The sequence below is a fragment of the Balaenoptera musculus genome, chromosome 19 (genome assembly GCF_009873245.2).
Source record: "Balaenoptera musculus isolate JJ_BM4_2016_0621 chromosome 19, mBalMus1.pri.v3, whole genome shotgun sequence".
Lineage (NCBI taxonomy): Eukaryota > Metazoa > Chordata > Mammalia > Artiodactyla > Balaenopteridae > Balaenoptera > Balaenoptera musculus.
In genome coordinates this window covers 41111070-41126436 of record NC_045803.1, presented here as the reverse complement: position 1 = coordinate 41126436, position 15367 = coordinate 41111070, and the positions used below count along the sequence as shown (strand labels likewise).

The window sequence follows — 15367 nt, the reverse complement described above, 5'->3', positions numbered from 1 at the left end:
AGCCACTTGGTATCTCCCAGCATCGGCTTCCTCGTCAAACGATGGGGACCTTGATCCCTGCTTCTCAGGGTGGCTGAGAGAACCCTGTGAAGCTGACAGATGGTGCTCAATAAATGCATGAATCTCCACTTCATCTGTCCTAGAATCCAGAGACGGGACTTCCCTGGCGGTCCGGTGGTTAGGACTCCGCACTTCTACTGCAGGGGGCATGAGTTCGATCCCTGGTCGGGGAACTAAGATCCCACATGCCATGTGGCGCGGCTAAAAAAAAAAAAAAAGAATCCAGTGAAGACAAGGGCCTTGCCTGTGTAACTCCGCCACCAAAATGCCCCTTCCCCGCCAATCTGAAGGAACCGGAGTCAGGCACAAAAGCACGTTTCTGGAAGGGCCAGTGGGGATTTTCCAGGAACAACTCCATCCAGCTGGAGAATTCCATTTCTGGCCCTGCTGCCCAGGGCTCAGGCTAAGGAGGGGATGCTCTGGCTCATTCCAGTTCTGCCCAGTTCCTGCTCCTCGCCTGCAAAGCCCAGATCAGGATGTCCCACACTGTATTCTCTTGCTGTTGGCTCTGGAGTGTGAGGGGCCTGAGGTTCTGAGGTCCCCCTTGGAGCCCTGACACAGAACAGTGCTGGGCATGCAACTGGTCCTCTCCTGACCCCCCACCCCTTCCTGGGGTCCTCCCTTTCCTTCATCCAACACGTCTTAGCGTTTTCCATGGAGCCAGCCCCTGACCTCGGGGTCACCCCCGATGAACACGGACAAGCCAATACGATGGACACTGACCTGGGGGACAGATGGCACCTGACCCAGCTCAGGGGTGGAGGTGACCCAGGCAGCTGGAGTGGGGAAGTGTAGCCAGTTTGGGACAGCTGCCTGGGCAGAGGCTCAGAGGGTTAAGACTTACTGGGATGTTTCCGTGAAGCATGTTTCCGTGAAGGAGAACAGGTTTGAGGGAGTCTCGTGGGCATTGAGGTCCAGGTGGAAGCTGAACTGAACTCATTTATTTACTGAGCTGGAACGGGACCCCAGTCCCCTTCCCAGTCCAGGCCTCTCCCCTCCACAGCTACCCGCACGAGGGTTTTCCCTGGGTTTGGTGAGAAACGGGGGGAGTCCTCTCAGGGGAAGGCCAGACTGGCAAGTAGGAATCTCAAGACATAACAGGGCATTAGAGCTGGGCCTAAGGGGACACAGCTCAGCTCACCACAAGGGATATTCCACCCTCTAGGATATTCCTGCACCCACAAAATGCACTTTCTGCCCACAAAGGTCCCTGTGGAGTGACAGGACACTCAGATCTGCTGGGATCAAAGCTCTTGTAGGGTCCCAACTGGGCCTCATGGACCCCTAGACCCATTCTGCCATTTTATCGCAACTTCAGCCCAGCACCTGTGCCGTATCCAGCTTCGGCCACCGCTCCGCCCCTCGGGACGGGACGGGGAACACGGCCCCCCTCCACCCTGTAGGCTGGCGCCAAGGTTTATGATCCAGCACAAAAGACGCTGAGAGCCACAAGGGTGGAAAAAGTTAGCCGATTCTAAATCAGCCAGTCTTTGGGTGATCTCATCCCCTTCCCAATATAGCCGCAGTCCCCTCCCCCATGGACCAGCCCCTGGCCAATGCAGTTAGTCACAAGGGAGCTGGTGGAGGGGCAGACAGCGTGTGTGTGTGTGTGTGTGTGTGTGTGTGTGTGTGTGTGTGTGTGTGTGTGTGAGTTCTGGGGGGAGGGATTTCAACTTGGGGTTGTACTGTACATTCTGTTTTGCAATCTGATTTCCTGCCCCCTCATTTACAGAATTTACATTTAGTAGTTTTCCTGTCAAATAATAAAGATCTTCCATCATCACTTTCACTTTTAAAGTCCACCAGGATGGATGTGCTAGAATCTCTTTGTCCAGTATGTAGAGAAAGGACATGTCAGCGGTGTCCAGTTTCTCTTTCTTACAAATACCAGTGCTATGACCATTTTTGTTCACACCCCTTTGTACAGTTGCCTGATCCTCCCTCCCTCTCTCCCTCCCTCCCTCCCTCCCTCCCTCCCTCTCTGTCTGTCTGTCTCTCTCTTTCGGATAAATTCTAACAGGTGCTGGGTGAGAGAACAGGCTTCACTGTATGACTGATGAGTTCTGAGCCCTCCCCTAAGCCAGAGGTGCCAGGCCCAGGGCAGGGAGGGGATCCAAGACCAGTCCAGGGCCACGGGGTCAGGGGAACAGGGCAGGCTGTGGTCTGCTGGTCCCTCCTGCTGCTCAAGGCCAGCCTCCACCCCTAGCTTCCACCTGCTCTTGCCTTCCCAACCCCATAGGCCAGACTGACTGGGGACGCAGGGAAAAGCCATATACGAGGTCTGTCCTGTGTTGTATTCACATAGTCCCACCCCAGGCACAAGAGGACCCCACAGTCCATCCAGTTCTCGTCTTGCCGAGTACTCCCCGCAGCTTCTGCTAGAATGCTTCCACGGGCCAAGAGCTTAGTCCATCCTGCCAGGCTTTTGGGGAGCAGACAGGGCATTTTTAAAAAAATCAGATGAGTAGATATTCAACAGAATTGCATGATCTCTTAGCAAATGCACGAAAGCTACAAGGAAGCTTTGGAGACAAGCACCAGGGTTTGAAACTCAGCTCTGCATTTACTAGTTTTATGACCTTGGGCACATAATTTTACCCCTCCAGGTTCAGTTTCATCATCTGTAAAATGGGTTCATAATACTTGCTTCATATGGTTGCGAGGACAAGGGATTGGCTCTTATGATTATGGAGGTTAAGTCCCACCATCTGCTGTGCAAGCTGGAGGCTCAGGAAAGCCAGTGGTGTGGTTCCAGTCCAAATCCAAAGGCCTACGAACCAGAGGAGCCAAGGATATAAGTCCCAGTCAGAGTCCAAAGGCCTGCGATGTCCGAGGTCAGAAGATGGATGTCCCAGCTCAACAGAGAGCAACTTTCCTCTTCCTTCCACGTTTTTGTTCTATCCCAGCCCTCAATGGATTGGATGATGTCTACCCACTTCTTTACTCAGTCTACTGATTAAAATGCTAATCTCTTCTGGAAACACCCTCACAGATGTGGGCCTTAAAACCCTTACCTTAAACCACAGCCAGGAATAAGAGGTGGAGGGTTCCAGGCTATATCCCAGAGGTGACAGGGCGCTGGCCTGACCCTTAGAAGAGGTGACTCCAGCTTGTGGGGTAAGACAAAGACCGCTTTCTCTTTTCTCAGTCCTTCCTCTATGTGTGACTGTCGTGCCCGCACACCTGGGGAGGAGGATTCTGAGCTTTCCCCCAAGGGTGATGGTTTGGAGCAGAGAAGTGACACGGTCAGATTTGAGTCTGACCAAGACGGCTCTGATAGCTGTATGCTGGGAGGAGTTGACCAGAGGGGGCATCTATTGTTTGGGAGTGGAGGAGGGTAAAGGTGGTTTGGACCATTCTTGGGGCTGGGACAGGTGGTGGGCAGGAGGGAGTGAACCCCAGAGCTGCTGGGGGGCACTGTGGGACTGGCTGCAGGGAGCGGAGTGTGGAGGTGGGAAGGGTTCAGAGGTGTGGGGCAGTCCCCAGAAAGGAGCACCCACACTGGGGGAGACCAGAAAAGGTGGCAGCCACCCCCTCGCCTCTCTTGGGATCCCTGCAGCACCTTCCCCACAAGGCACGGTTGAGTGACCGCAGGCCAGGGTCCTTCCCCTCCTACCACCCACTCGTTCAAGCCCCAAGGACATCCAGGGTCAGGTGAGGCTCCCGGAAGGGTGTTCCAGGCTGCAGTCCCCGGAGACCCTGCTCCACCTGGGCGTGAGCCTCAGGGCCTCGTTTTCTCTGGAACACTTTCCTCCCACTCCTGCTGCAGCTGACACCAACGTGGCTCGATGGTGACATCTAGAGGCAGCCACCCGCCTCATGTTGCTTGACCACAGCATCCCACAGCAAAGGCCTGTGCCACCAGGGCTCCACGCTGGTGTTCCTGTGATGCCATCCTCAGATTTAGAGACCAAGCCACCAGGCAGAGCTCTGAAGAGGTCCAGCTCCTCCACCTTTCCCTGCCAAAGCCCAGTGTGTGGTCAGCAGGGCCCCTGGAACCCCAAGTCAGCCCGTGGACACCCTCCCCTTCCACAACCAAGGAGCATCTTGGCTTATTGATGACATTCCCCTGTCCCCCCACCCACTGCTCTGCTTTGTTTCAGAGGAAGGGTCATCCCAGCAGCTCAGCTCTCACAAAGCCAACTTCTCATCTCTACCTCACTGTCTAGGCCCATCTTGTGTCCTGAGTCCCACGTGAGAATACCCAATGGCCCTCATCTTTCCTTAGTGATCTTTTTAGCTAATTGTTCATTTTCATCCATCCACGCCCACGGTCTTTTCTGGGTCTGGACACTCCTCACCCGCCTCTCCTCACTTCTATGCCACCCACTCATAGTTTTCCTCCTACTTCTCTGGTCTCTCTTTTGCTGGTTCCTCTCTATCTGCTCCTCCCTTGATCATCCATTCATCCATCCATCCAGTCATCCATCCATCCATCCATCCATCCATCCACCCATCCATCCACCCATCTGCCCCCCATCCCTCCTTATTCATTGTACAATCAGTAGGACAGGGGGCTAAGCCTGACATTACAGGGATGAGTGGGGAGGAGAAAAACAAGGACAAATGCCCAGCAGCACCTGGTGGTAACACCGCACGGAAAGTGGGGGAATTGAGGTGAGACTTTCTGCGTTGCCCCCACCCCACTCCGTGCTGATGAAGAGCAAGCCATGTCCTCTCTGAGGTCGCTGCGTGGCCTTGTCCACTCCCCCATCCCCAGAGATCACCTGAGGGGCTCCTTCTTGCCCACTCAGCCACTTTTGGCCAGCTCCCCCTCAACCTTCACTACAACTCTTGCCCCTACTTCCACAATATCCCCAGAGCCCGTCCCAGACCCCCAGGCTGGCCCTTCCCCGTCCCCATTGTGCCCAGAGTCATGAGCCAATCCCTGGACAGCTCAGCATGCCTGGCGCCGGGGCCACACAAGGTGTTTGCAGGTGGATTGGACAGAGCAGCAGCTCATGGCAGACATTCCTTCTATTGATCTGCTGCAAGGAGAATGGCGCTGTGAAGCCGCACACCTCAGATGGGACTCGCTCCCACGATCTTCCAACTGAAAACCACAACTCGTCTCAGGACTTAATGGAACTCAGGTTCTTTATGTCTCGGCGCAGAAGTAATTCAGCAAGAGGCAAAGTGACAGGTAAGAAGTAAATTTATTAATATCCTTTGTAAAGAGGTTGCAGGAAGATGGGGCCTGAGAGGATGGTCACGTCCCAGGTCTCTGTCGAGTTCCTGGGACGGGCTGCCAAGTGAGGGTCCTTGGCTTCATGCGGGAGAGAATTCAAGAGCTAGCGAGCCATAGTAAAGTGAAAGCAGAGATACACATTTCCATAGGCAGAGGTGAGGGGGTCCCGAAATATGGGGTGGTTAGTTGTTTGGGTTTTGGTTTTTTTTAATTTATTTTATTTATTATTTATTTTTGGCTGCGTTGGGTCTTCGTTGCTGCGCGCGGGCTTTCTCTAGTTGCCGTGAGCAGGGGCTTCTCTTCACTGCGGTGCGCAGGCTGCTCATTGCGGTGGCTTCTCTTGTTGCCGAGCACAGGCTCTAGGCGCGTGGGCTTCAGTAGTTGCGGCACGCGGGCTCAGTAGTTGTGGCTCGCGGGCTCCAGAGTTCAGGCTCAGTAGTTGTGGCGCACGGGCTTAGTTGCTCCACGGCATGTGGGATCTTCCCGGACCAGGGTTCAAACCCATGTCCCCTACATTGGTGGGCAGATTCTTAACCACTGTACCACCAGGGAAGTCCCTAGGTGGTTAGTTTTTATGGGCTGGGTAATTTCATAGGCTAATAAGTGGGAGGATTATTCCAACTATTTTGGGGAAAGGGCAGGGATTTCCAGGGTGATGTCTTGGTAATCTCAATCATCCGCCTTCTGGTTCCAACCAGTCTGAGGTCCACAGTGCGTGTGGTCAGCACGCAGTCACCGTCGTCCACCTGGGCTTGGGGGGTGGGGTTTAGTTCCTTCAGAGCAACTCAAAGCTAAGTGTCAGATTGTTATGCATTCCCCTTGAGGAGGAACTGTTTTATCCATGAGCTATTGTCATTACTTTTCTTGTTTAACTGCTTTTCCTTTGTTTCTGAATTCCCTCACTTCCCTAATTAGTAACTCTTGTGCTGGCTCTTTGGAACTCTGGGAAAGCCTAGGGCCTTTTCTACAAATAAAAAACAGGAGACAGGAGGGGGGGGAGGGGGGGCAGCTTTTGTATCCAGGAGGGCCCCACAGGGTCCTGTTCAGTTTCACTTATTCCCTCGCCAGTGAAAGTCGAAAGTGGAACTCTGGCCCCCTTAATCCCCGCTTGCTCCTCCCAGCCAGGAACAGGTAAGGTCAGGGGTCAATGGAACAAAGACACTATGACCGATGGAGGTCCAGTAGAGGTTCACCCATCCATCCCAGAGGGAGCTGCTTGGAGTGCCAGCTACCCAGATACAGAGGGTCACTAGCCTGGGAACTACTTAAGGCCATTGAGTAGCATCAAGTAAAATGGAAGCAAAAACTCTAGAGGTGAAAAGAACAGTATAAATTGACTTCCCCCTCTAGTTAAAGAGCTCAAAGTTTAAAATTTAATTCTCCCTGTTTCCCCTCTATTTTTATCAAGTTCCAAATGATGGGATATTGGAATGCATGGGTTATCCATCTAGCTTCTGGTCAGCACGCCCTACTTCTCCACCCACCCACCCTGTGCCAAAAATGGGCCATGAGATTTTTCCTGCATTATTATCCCTTTCTGAAAGCCCAGTATTGGGACATGTGCACAGCACAGTGGACTTGGTTCAAATTCCTGCCCTACTACAGTGTCAGGGGCAAGTTTTCAAGCCTCTGGGCCTGCTTTTACCATGTTATAAAGAAGGAAACAGCTCCTCCATTACGCTTAGCACACCTCAGACAGTCCCTTTTCCACCTTTCCCTCCCCCAAATCTGCTCCTCAAGGCCCAGTTTAACGACCCTAGCCCATACTAAATTTAAAAACTTAATAGTTGTATTTGCATTTTAAGAAGCACCCATTGGAGCTGTCCTTATGAGGGGTATCACTCAGAGGCAATGAGATAAAACTCAGTCAGTGGGGGTGGGATGGAGTGGGGTCTTCAACTCTATCTAGGTAGCTGCCTAGACATTTTCCCCAAAGCTGGCTCTGAATTTAAGATGAACAAAGAAGCTGGTTTTACAAGGCCAGTTAAATAATGTGAAATCCCAGCAGGCCTTGGCCTTGAGTGTGTGGAGACCCTCACAACAAAAGCCTTCACACTTCCTTTTCATTCTTTTCAGCTTCCCACACACTGTTAACATTAAGCAAGGACTTCCTGTGTGCTCAGCAGTCACCGAAAAATTGCAAAGAAAATTTCTCTTTTGGGTGGACTATTGAACAGACCAGATAAAGGTGGTGAAACAAAGGCTGGCCTAATCTAGTACCCTAAGGACCTTAAAAATATGAATATTCAAAAACAAAAGAAACCAAATCTCATTTTTCCTCTTTTATTTACAAGTTTCATTTAAATATCTCTCATGGTTAGAAAATCAATGTCAAAAAAACATTGGTATACAGTTTACAGTACAAATGTCAGTAAATATTAAAGAACATGGTTAATAATTTTTCCAAGTAAATGTTTGATAAATATTTTCCAGGAGGCCAGTTAAACTAAACGTCAGGTGCCCAAGGCATCGGGAACAGAGCCTCAGCCTGCTCAGGAGACGGTCGCACTGCAGTCCCTGTGTGTTTTCCACTTGTTAACACACGTGGCAACTCACAGGAAAAAGCGGTGCCACCAGCCTTTATTCCCCAGCCTCAAAGCCACACCAAGGTGTTCTCCGCTATGGGAGTCATGTTCAGAGACAAATGAACCACTAACAATGAAACTAGGATAGCTCAGTTCCAGGATATCCTGATTTAACCTGGGAAGTTAAGGTTTCCCCAAAATTGTCAAACGAAAAATAGGTCACTAGGGGCTGATGGATGAAAGAGTCAAGCTAGACTCATTCTGAATACATTGTCGTGTTCTATACAATGAATTATTCTATTCTTTAATTCAAGTTTGAGCTGTTTCTATTTCCCTCATATAAAAGGTGTCAGCTCAGTTGTGTCTAACCTAAGTCTTAACCCACTCGATCTTTTAGGCCAATCGTACTTCTGGGAAAAATATGTTTATATATTAACATACCTCAAAGTTTACACTTTCATTATAATAAATTAGTTTTAATGTTACAAATAACATCTCAGAAAACTGAATAAGTAACTTGACCTAGCATACTAACTTGAATTTAGAACTTCTCTATCCATTTTGACCAATCCCCAGAATCAGCAGAACTGTATTATTTACATATAAAACAATATCTAAAATATGCCAATATTACCATTTCTTACCTAAAACAGTAAATATGCTGTTTACAGCACCAAAGCGTACTTTAGTCAAAAGTGACATCCTAAACATTAAAGATTCAATCTCATTTTTTTAGTTCATTTCAGAAGTCTCAGTATCAGAATCTTTACATAAAAGGAATGATAAGTGTTTCGGAAGACCTGACAAGTACCACCAACCCCCTCTCAAATCCCAGTGTCCTCAAGTGGTAGCCCATGTGCCTCAGGAAGGTCAGTGACAGCAGAACTGTGGTCAGGGAATCAGACATGCTGGGGTTTAACCAGGAGGTGCTCCTTGGAGCATTCATGGCAAGAGCAGACAGAGTTCACAATGGAAAAAGGCAGACAAGAAACCAGCCTTTCCTCTCTCTCAATATACCAATTAGAAAGCAGGAAATCTATTAGGCTGAGAAAAAACACAGATACCCTTGAAGGAACAGGTGGGAAGTCTGTATTCTCTCAGCTGTCCCACAGGTTACTTAATCAGATATATTTACGACCCAAGCTAGGCTCCAAAACAGGATTCAGACACTGTAATCCAGGTAAATGAGAGAGTGCACCAGGGTTTAGCTGGCATAAAGAACAAGGATGTCAGACAGGCAGTCTTCGGCTCTAGTAACAAACTGTCATGCAAGCTGAATGATAGGGATTCACATTTTATTTCTGAGTTAAGATCTAGGAGATCAGAAGGAATATTAATAGTTTCAGAATAAAAGGACCAAGGCTTAAGCACTCAAAGGAGAATTTCTTAGATGAAGCCGTATCAGTAAACGTACAGGGAAATATCCGCAGGCTAGAAGTTTCTCAACACTTGAATGTCCTGAATGTGAACAAAAATGTGGAAGTCAAACCTAGCTATTTGCTTTCCTTTCATTACGAAAGGGGGTGAGGAAAGCAATCAATGAAGATAGTGCAGGAACATAAAAAGTGTCAGTTTTGTGGGATTATATTTGTGTTTCCATTTAGGGACACATTTCCTGCTGTTTAAATGCTACAGCAATTCAGAACATGAAATTCATCCCCCCAGAAAGGATCTACATGGTTTAATTTCCAAATAAACACAAACTGTGCAGCCCACAGAAGCCAGTACAGGTTACATATGTTTTTGCCCCAACTCCTGTACTAAATAAGGCCTAGTTCCTGAGGAGTAGCAATGACCATTTACCCCACAGCCTACGGGCGAGTGTCCCATCTGAAAAATCTCACTCCTCCCTCTTCCCCACTGCCCCTCGGGATGCAGCTAGGGAGACTTACTGACTGTTCTCAGGTCCTTCATGTTTTTACCTCTCCAGATTCAGGCTGAATTTTAAGTCTAGAATCCACTGTATAAGCAGTCCTGCCTAAACTGTCTGTCACAATTACCACATGCAATCTTGAATTTTCTCCTTCCCTGCAACCATGTGAAGTGGGAGCATTCTTTCTAGACAGTATTGCACAGTCAGCAGCAGGGTGAGGGAGTTCAGCATAGCAGAGGGGGAAGGAACATCAGGTGGAATTAGAAGAATGTTTGAGGGGTATAATCAGAAAGGAAAAGTGCTATGAGTAAATCTGCAGAGATTTACTAAACCCTGGAGGAAATTTTATTAATGCAGGAAAGGAGTTAAGGCTCAGACAGAAGTAACCTCCTAGCATGGCTCAAAGGTTCAGGGGGTGGGACTCAGTGGAAAGGCCCGAAAGCTGCACAGATAAATTCAGCTGGTCCAGAGGCCTGGCCACCTTCACCCTCAGCTGAAAACCAAGAAAACTCATTCCAAGCATGCTCGCTTAGAGCAGGCCTGTTTGCAAGTTTGAGGACTCAATTTTAAAATAAACTAAATCGGAACTTGAATGCAGCATTACAAAATGTTTTCACAAGTAAAATCACACACACAAAAATGTTAGAATATTGCATAGAAAAGTGTCCTGTAATATGCTTTGTAAACCTAGGTCTTTAGGAACTTCAAAATAAAAAACAAACAAAACCTCCCTTCATAGTCTAGAAGGCCATGATTACGAATTGAGAATTACCAATTTTGCAGATTTTGTATCAAGACCTCAGAAGATCCTGAACTTCTTCATATTCTTAGAATCATGATTAATTTTACCCTTCGCAGGCTCAGGCTGACACAGTTTAACAACAGTGTCTTTATAAAAGGACTTGGGTTACACGAGCCCCAGCCAAGTCTACGGTCTCTGTGTTCCACCCTTTCTGCGTAGAAGAGGTGAGCAAAACATGCAGGGGCATAAAATCACTACTATTGTTTTTAATCCTAGGCTGTTTTTTCTCTCACGTTAGTCTATTATTAAGCAAGCTACATCTGCCTGCCCTTTAACAACAAGGTCTAAATAGTCAGTTTAAGAGTAAGTGAAAATGTCTTAGAAGAGCATTTAAGTTAACCTTGGCAACAGGATGGGAGACTCTTAACTCCCCTTGTAAGATGCACCAATCGAGTCTGAGTTAAAATACACCACAGTGACAGAGATATCATCCCTGTACATCCTTGCCAAGTCCTCCGGCAACGTCAGCATCGCCGACAGCCGCTCGGGCTCCATCTCCCCGTACTCGTTGTTCCCTATGGCGTATCTGATCAGACGTGTGGCTGCGTTTTGGTCGGTGGCGTGGAGCCCCTGGGCTTTCCTCTGCAGCAGCAGGCTCTGCATGAGTCCCAGGTTGGCAGGTCTCTGGGCCAGGTCTGGCTTGTGCCGACACACTTCAGCCAGGTGCTCCACCACCAGCCTCACCACATCCTCATTGCCCAGCACATCCCACAGGCCGTCAGAGGCCAGCACAAGGAACTTATCCTGGGGCCTCAGCCTGTGGTATGTGACCTCAGGCCTGGCTGTCAGGTAAGGTGGAGTGTAGTAGTTTGGGGGGGTGAACTGGTAAATGTTGAGGGCCTCGGTGTCAAAGCCCCGCTCCAGGACACTGCGCTGCAGCTCTTTACTCCACTTCAGCTGGACGTCCCCGAAGGCCCTGCAGGGCATGAGGACACCCAGCAGCCTGTTGTCCATGATGACTGTCCTGTGCTCTGACTCAGGATGCTCCCTCGTTAGCCGTGACAGCTCGGTTGGGTTCCAGGCATTGTGGTCCCGGGTGAGGGGCAGACAAGACCACATGCCATTGTCTTCCTGGACACCAAGGATGGCCCGGCAGTCACCAGCGTTTGCCACATGCAAGTGAACTCCATCGACATGGGCCATGCAAGCTGTTGCCCCTGAGAAAGCAACCTGGAGTGAAAGGTTCCTGGTCATCTCATCTTCCAGGGCGGCCTGGATCTCTAGCGAGATGTCAGAATCCAGCCTCTGGAAGGAGTACATTAATGCTTCCTCAATGTTCAGCCCCATTTCCATGTGCAGGTTCAGCAGCTCCTGCCAGTAGACACGGAGGTGATCAAGGTGCACTGACGTGACATCCTTGTAGATACTGTCCCCTGGGTGCTTGAGCCACTGCAGAATGGGCAGCAGGGGCTTCATGCTTTCCATCGCCCCCTCCATCTGCTCCAGCGTCTGCTGGGACATCAGTGACACTGCCACATAGTAGAAGAGCCTCTCGCTCACTGCTTGAGCACATGCGTGGCCACCATGTCCATCGAAGACACCAAACATCAGCCCATTGGTCTGCAGGCAGGCGGCTACACCTCCCCGGTCCTCCACTGGGAAATTGGCAGCCAGCTGGTTGCTCTCAAACCGCAACACCGAACTTGGGACTCCACTGACAAGGTCAAGAATCTTGTGGGCCGACTCACCGGCTCGCAGCACTTCATTTACCTGCTCAGGGCTGAGTGGCAAGTGGAAATCATCTTCCTCTGTTGATGTGTGTCTATAGGCTTTCTGCAGAGCAATGCCACCACATGAGGCATTGTTTTTTAGGGTGACTGGCCCCTGGGGAAAGAGCCTCCATTTTGATTTAATCCTATTTGAGGCATACCTTGAATATAAACGTTGTCCCCCTTGTAATGTGGCAATGCTGTTTCTTGCAGAATTGAAAATCCAGTAGGACACAGTACTTGACATTCTGAAACTGTATGAGCAAATGTGTTCCTTCAGCAAAAAGGGTTTTTTTTAAACCTGAAAATTTACGAGTTTAAGAAAGTTTTAAATTTAATTTTTTAAAAATGACTTCTGAAAACAATCTCAAAATACTTAAGCAAGTCTCCATACCTCCCATTATAATATATAATCACATTTCAGAAAATGGGTTTTTAAACACTCTCTGATCTTAAAGAGTCACTGAAGGCTACCCCGAGGGGCCACCTTTTCCTCCTTCCCAAATCCTTTCCCTTGCCAGGGCCCAGTGCCCAGCTCCCATGTTCACTCTCCCCAGTAGGCTTTAAGTGTTCATTTAAATATAAGCTCTTTCTTGCTCCCCAGCTATCTTGGTGGCTGCTCTCTGTTGGACGGCATCCAGCACCTAAACCAGGAAGATGGTGGCAGCAAAGAAGACGGAAAAGTCCCCGGAGTCAGATCAATTCTAGGCTCCAGCTGGTTATGGTAAGTGGAAAGCATGTGCTGGGGTACAAGCAGACTCTGAAGATGATCAGACAAGGCAAAGTGAACCTGGTCCTCCTCGCCAACAACGGCCCAGCCTTGAGGAAATCTGAACTAGAGTACTACACCATGTTGGCCAAAACTGGTGTCCGTCACTACAGCGGCAATAATATTGAATTGGGCACAGTGTGAGGAAAATACTACAGAGTATGCACACTGATCCAGGTGATGATTAGAAGCAAGACAGAAGAAACTGGTGAAAAGTAAATCATGCAAAATTTTTCTTTAATAAAACTGGCCAGAGCTTGTTCTACATGTATATAAATGAATGCCTCAAACATTGGCTAAACATGGCAATTTCAGAGGCCCAAAAGCACACTAGGTATGATACTAGCTGTCTAGCAGCAGACACACTACTTCACTTGCCTGAGTTCCAGTTGTCCATCGTGGAATGGAAATACTAGTTTCATAAGGTTTTGTGACAGTTTAAAGAAATATAACCCTTTGGCTCCAAAAAAGGTATTATTACTTTTATCATTAGGTGTATCATTGGGGATTAGAGGTTGTTTCCACAGTCTCTCTACTGATAAAATACCAAACTGCAATGCCTAACACCTCAACCTTTCCCCTACTTAGGTTTTAACCTACTTATTTCCCAAGGCTGGCATCAGTAGGTCAAAGGGTGGAGACTCATATTGCCAAACTGAGTTCCAAAAGGTTCACATCTGCCTCCACAAGGGCATGAAGGAAGCAGTTTCCTAGCACTTTCAACAGCCTCTGGTGGTATTTTTCCTCAGACAAAAAAAAAGCTGCTCTATTTTCTATTTTCTCTGGTGACCCGGGAGGAGAGTTTCCACGTGTTTTCAGATTTCGTTTCTTAATCCTGCCCTCCTCAAGTTTGTCTGTTGGGGTGTGGAGAGCGCCCACACTTGAGGACCGCCCCCTCTCCCCAGCCCACCCCGCCGAACTACGGACTGGAGCGGTCGGGCAGGGCGCGCAGAGGGCGCCTCCCCGCGCCCCCCATCCCCACCCCCAGCCCTGCAGAGAAGCCAGGCGGCGATGCCCGACGCAAGGCGATCTGCCGCAGACCGGACCCAAACAATTTCGCGTATCTAAAGAAAACAGATCCCAAAGTCAAGCCTCACAGATAAGAAAGAGCGCGGCCTCCGAAGTCCAACAAGCCCTATCTCCCTCAAACCCTGGCGCGGCCACGTCCCTGAGCCCCAGCTTCCGGGTCTATATAAAAGGGGAATTCAGTTGAGATGCTGAGCTCACAGAGGGTACTCCGAGGGCTAAAACAGCTACTGCGGAAGTCCCGGTACGCAGCCAAAGGCCCTGCGCAAGGCCGCGAGCCCACGTGGCGCGTGCGCGCGAGAGGGGTGACCGTAGCTGTGACCAAGACTCTTCCCCGTCCGCCGCGGGCCCGCCCCCTCACCTCACCTCACCTCCACTCTCCGCCCCATCACGTGAGCCGATGCTGCGGGCCGGAGCGGACCCGGCGAGGTTAGAGGCTTTCACATCCCGGGCTCACCCCCTTCCCTCCATCGCACCCTGGTCCTCCTCTCACCCGCTTGCGCCAAAGCCGCCGGGTCCGTCAGTCAATTCTGCGCCAGCCTACGGTGCCGCGGCTGCCCCCACCCCGGACTCACCTCCCTGAAGGGACCTCTTGTGCTGATCCAGCTAGAGAAGGAAGTAGCCTCTCGCCACCCTTTATTGGTTCATCTGTGGAGGCGGGCTCCTGACGGACAGCGTAATTGCCCAATGGCTGAGGAGGGCGAGGGGGCGGGATCCAGAGGGGCCCAATCCAGTTCCTCCCCCTCCCCCGCCCATCCTACCCAACCTTTACCCCCACCTCCCTCAGGGTCTGACCTTGGGTAGGCTCGGCGCTGGGCTTTGGGACCAGGCAGTCTTGTGGCTGAGCACCCCCACCAGGTGACAACCCCCCTCCCCGTTCTGCGCACCCCAAACCGAGCAACCTCTCCCATTCCTCACTGTTGTTAATAATACCCCAACGGCTTCCTCTCCATTTCTGTGCTGACCAGTTCAGACCCCTCTCCCAGGCGCCACACCCTTCTATGTCCACTTGGAGGCCTCCCTCTGGAGGCCCTATGTACACGTTAAACATAGCTTGTCTGGAACTCATCTTTCTGCCAGACCTGCTCTTCCTCTCCTCCCCTAACCCAGTAACGGCCCCATCATCTGCTCAGAGACCCAAGCCCCAAGCCTGGGAGTCATTTTGACTCCTCCTCCCTCACCCCGACCCGTCTCCTGTCAGTTATCTAATCCTGTTCATCTCACCTCCTAAATATCTCTCCAATCCAAATATTTGCCTCCAGCTACCCTCCCACTCCACTGCAACCTTCTCATCTGGTCTCCCTACCTGTGACTTCAACTTAGCCCTAGTTGCTCTGCTTCTACAGATCAGGTAGGGTGACCCTTCTACAGCTCAAATTGCTGCTGTAAAGTCTTCATTGGCTCCCCACCAACCA

The 15367-nt window shown here is 50.1% G+C and overlaps 1 protein-coding gene across 6 annotated transcripts; it reads right to left on the bottom strand.

The window, feature by feature from the left end:
• Positions 1 to 7515: 7515 nt before the first annotated feature.
• Positions 7516 to 14560, bottom strand: PDP2 (pyruvate dehyrogenase phosphatase catalytic subunit 2). Of its 6 annotated transcripts, none has more exons than XM_036834444.1 (2): positions 14528 to 14560; positions 7516 to 12458 (listed from the first exon to the last, which is right to left on the bottom strand). In XM_036834444.1, exon 2 carries the CDS (start codon positions 12402 to 12404, stop codon positions 10812 to 10814), a length of 1593 nt encoding a protein of 530 aa, XP_036690339.1. In that variant the 5' UTR covers positions 12405 to 12458; positions 14528 to 14560; the 3' UTR covers positions 7516 to 10811. The 6 variants fall into 6 exon arrangements, with proteins under 6 accessions (XP_036690339.1, XP_036690340.1, XP_036690342.1 ...); XM_036834445.1 differs by having other exon boundaries at positions 14446 to 14552; XM_036834447.1 differs by lacking the exon at positions 14528 to 14560 and adding an exon at positions 14324 to 14448.
• Between the last annotated feature and the right edge of the window lie 807 nt (positions 14561 to 15367).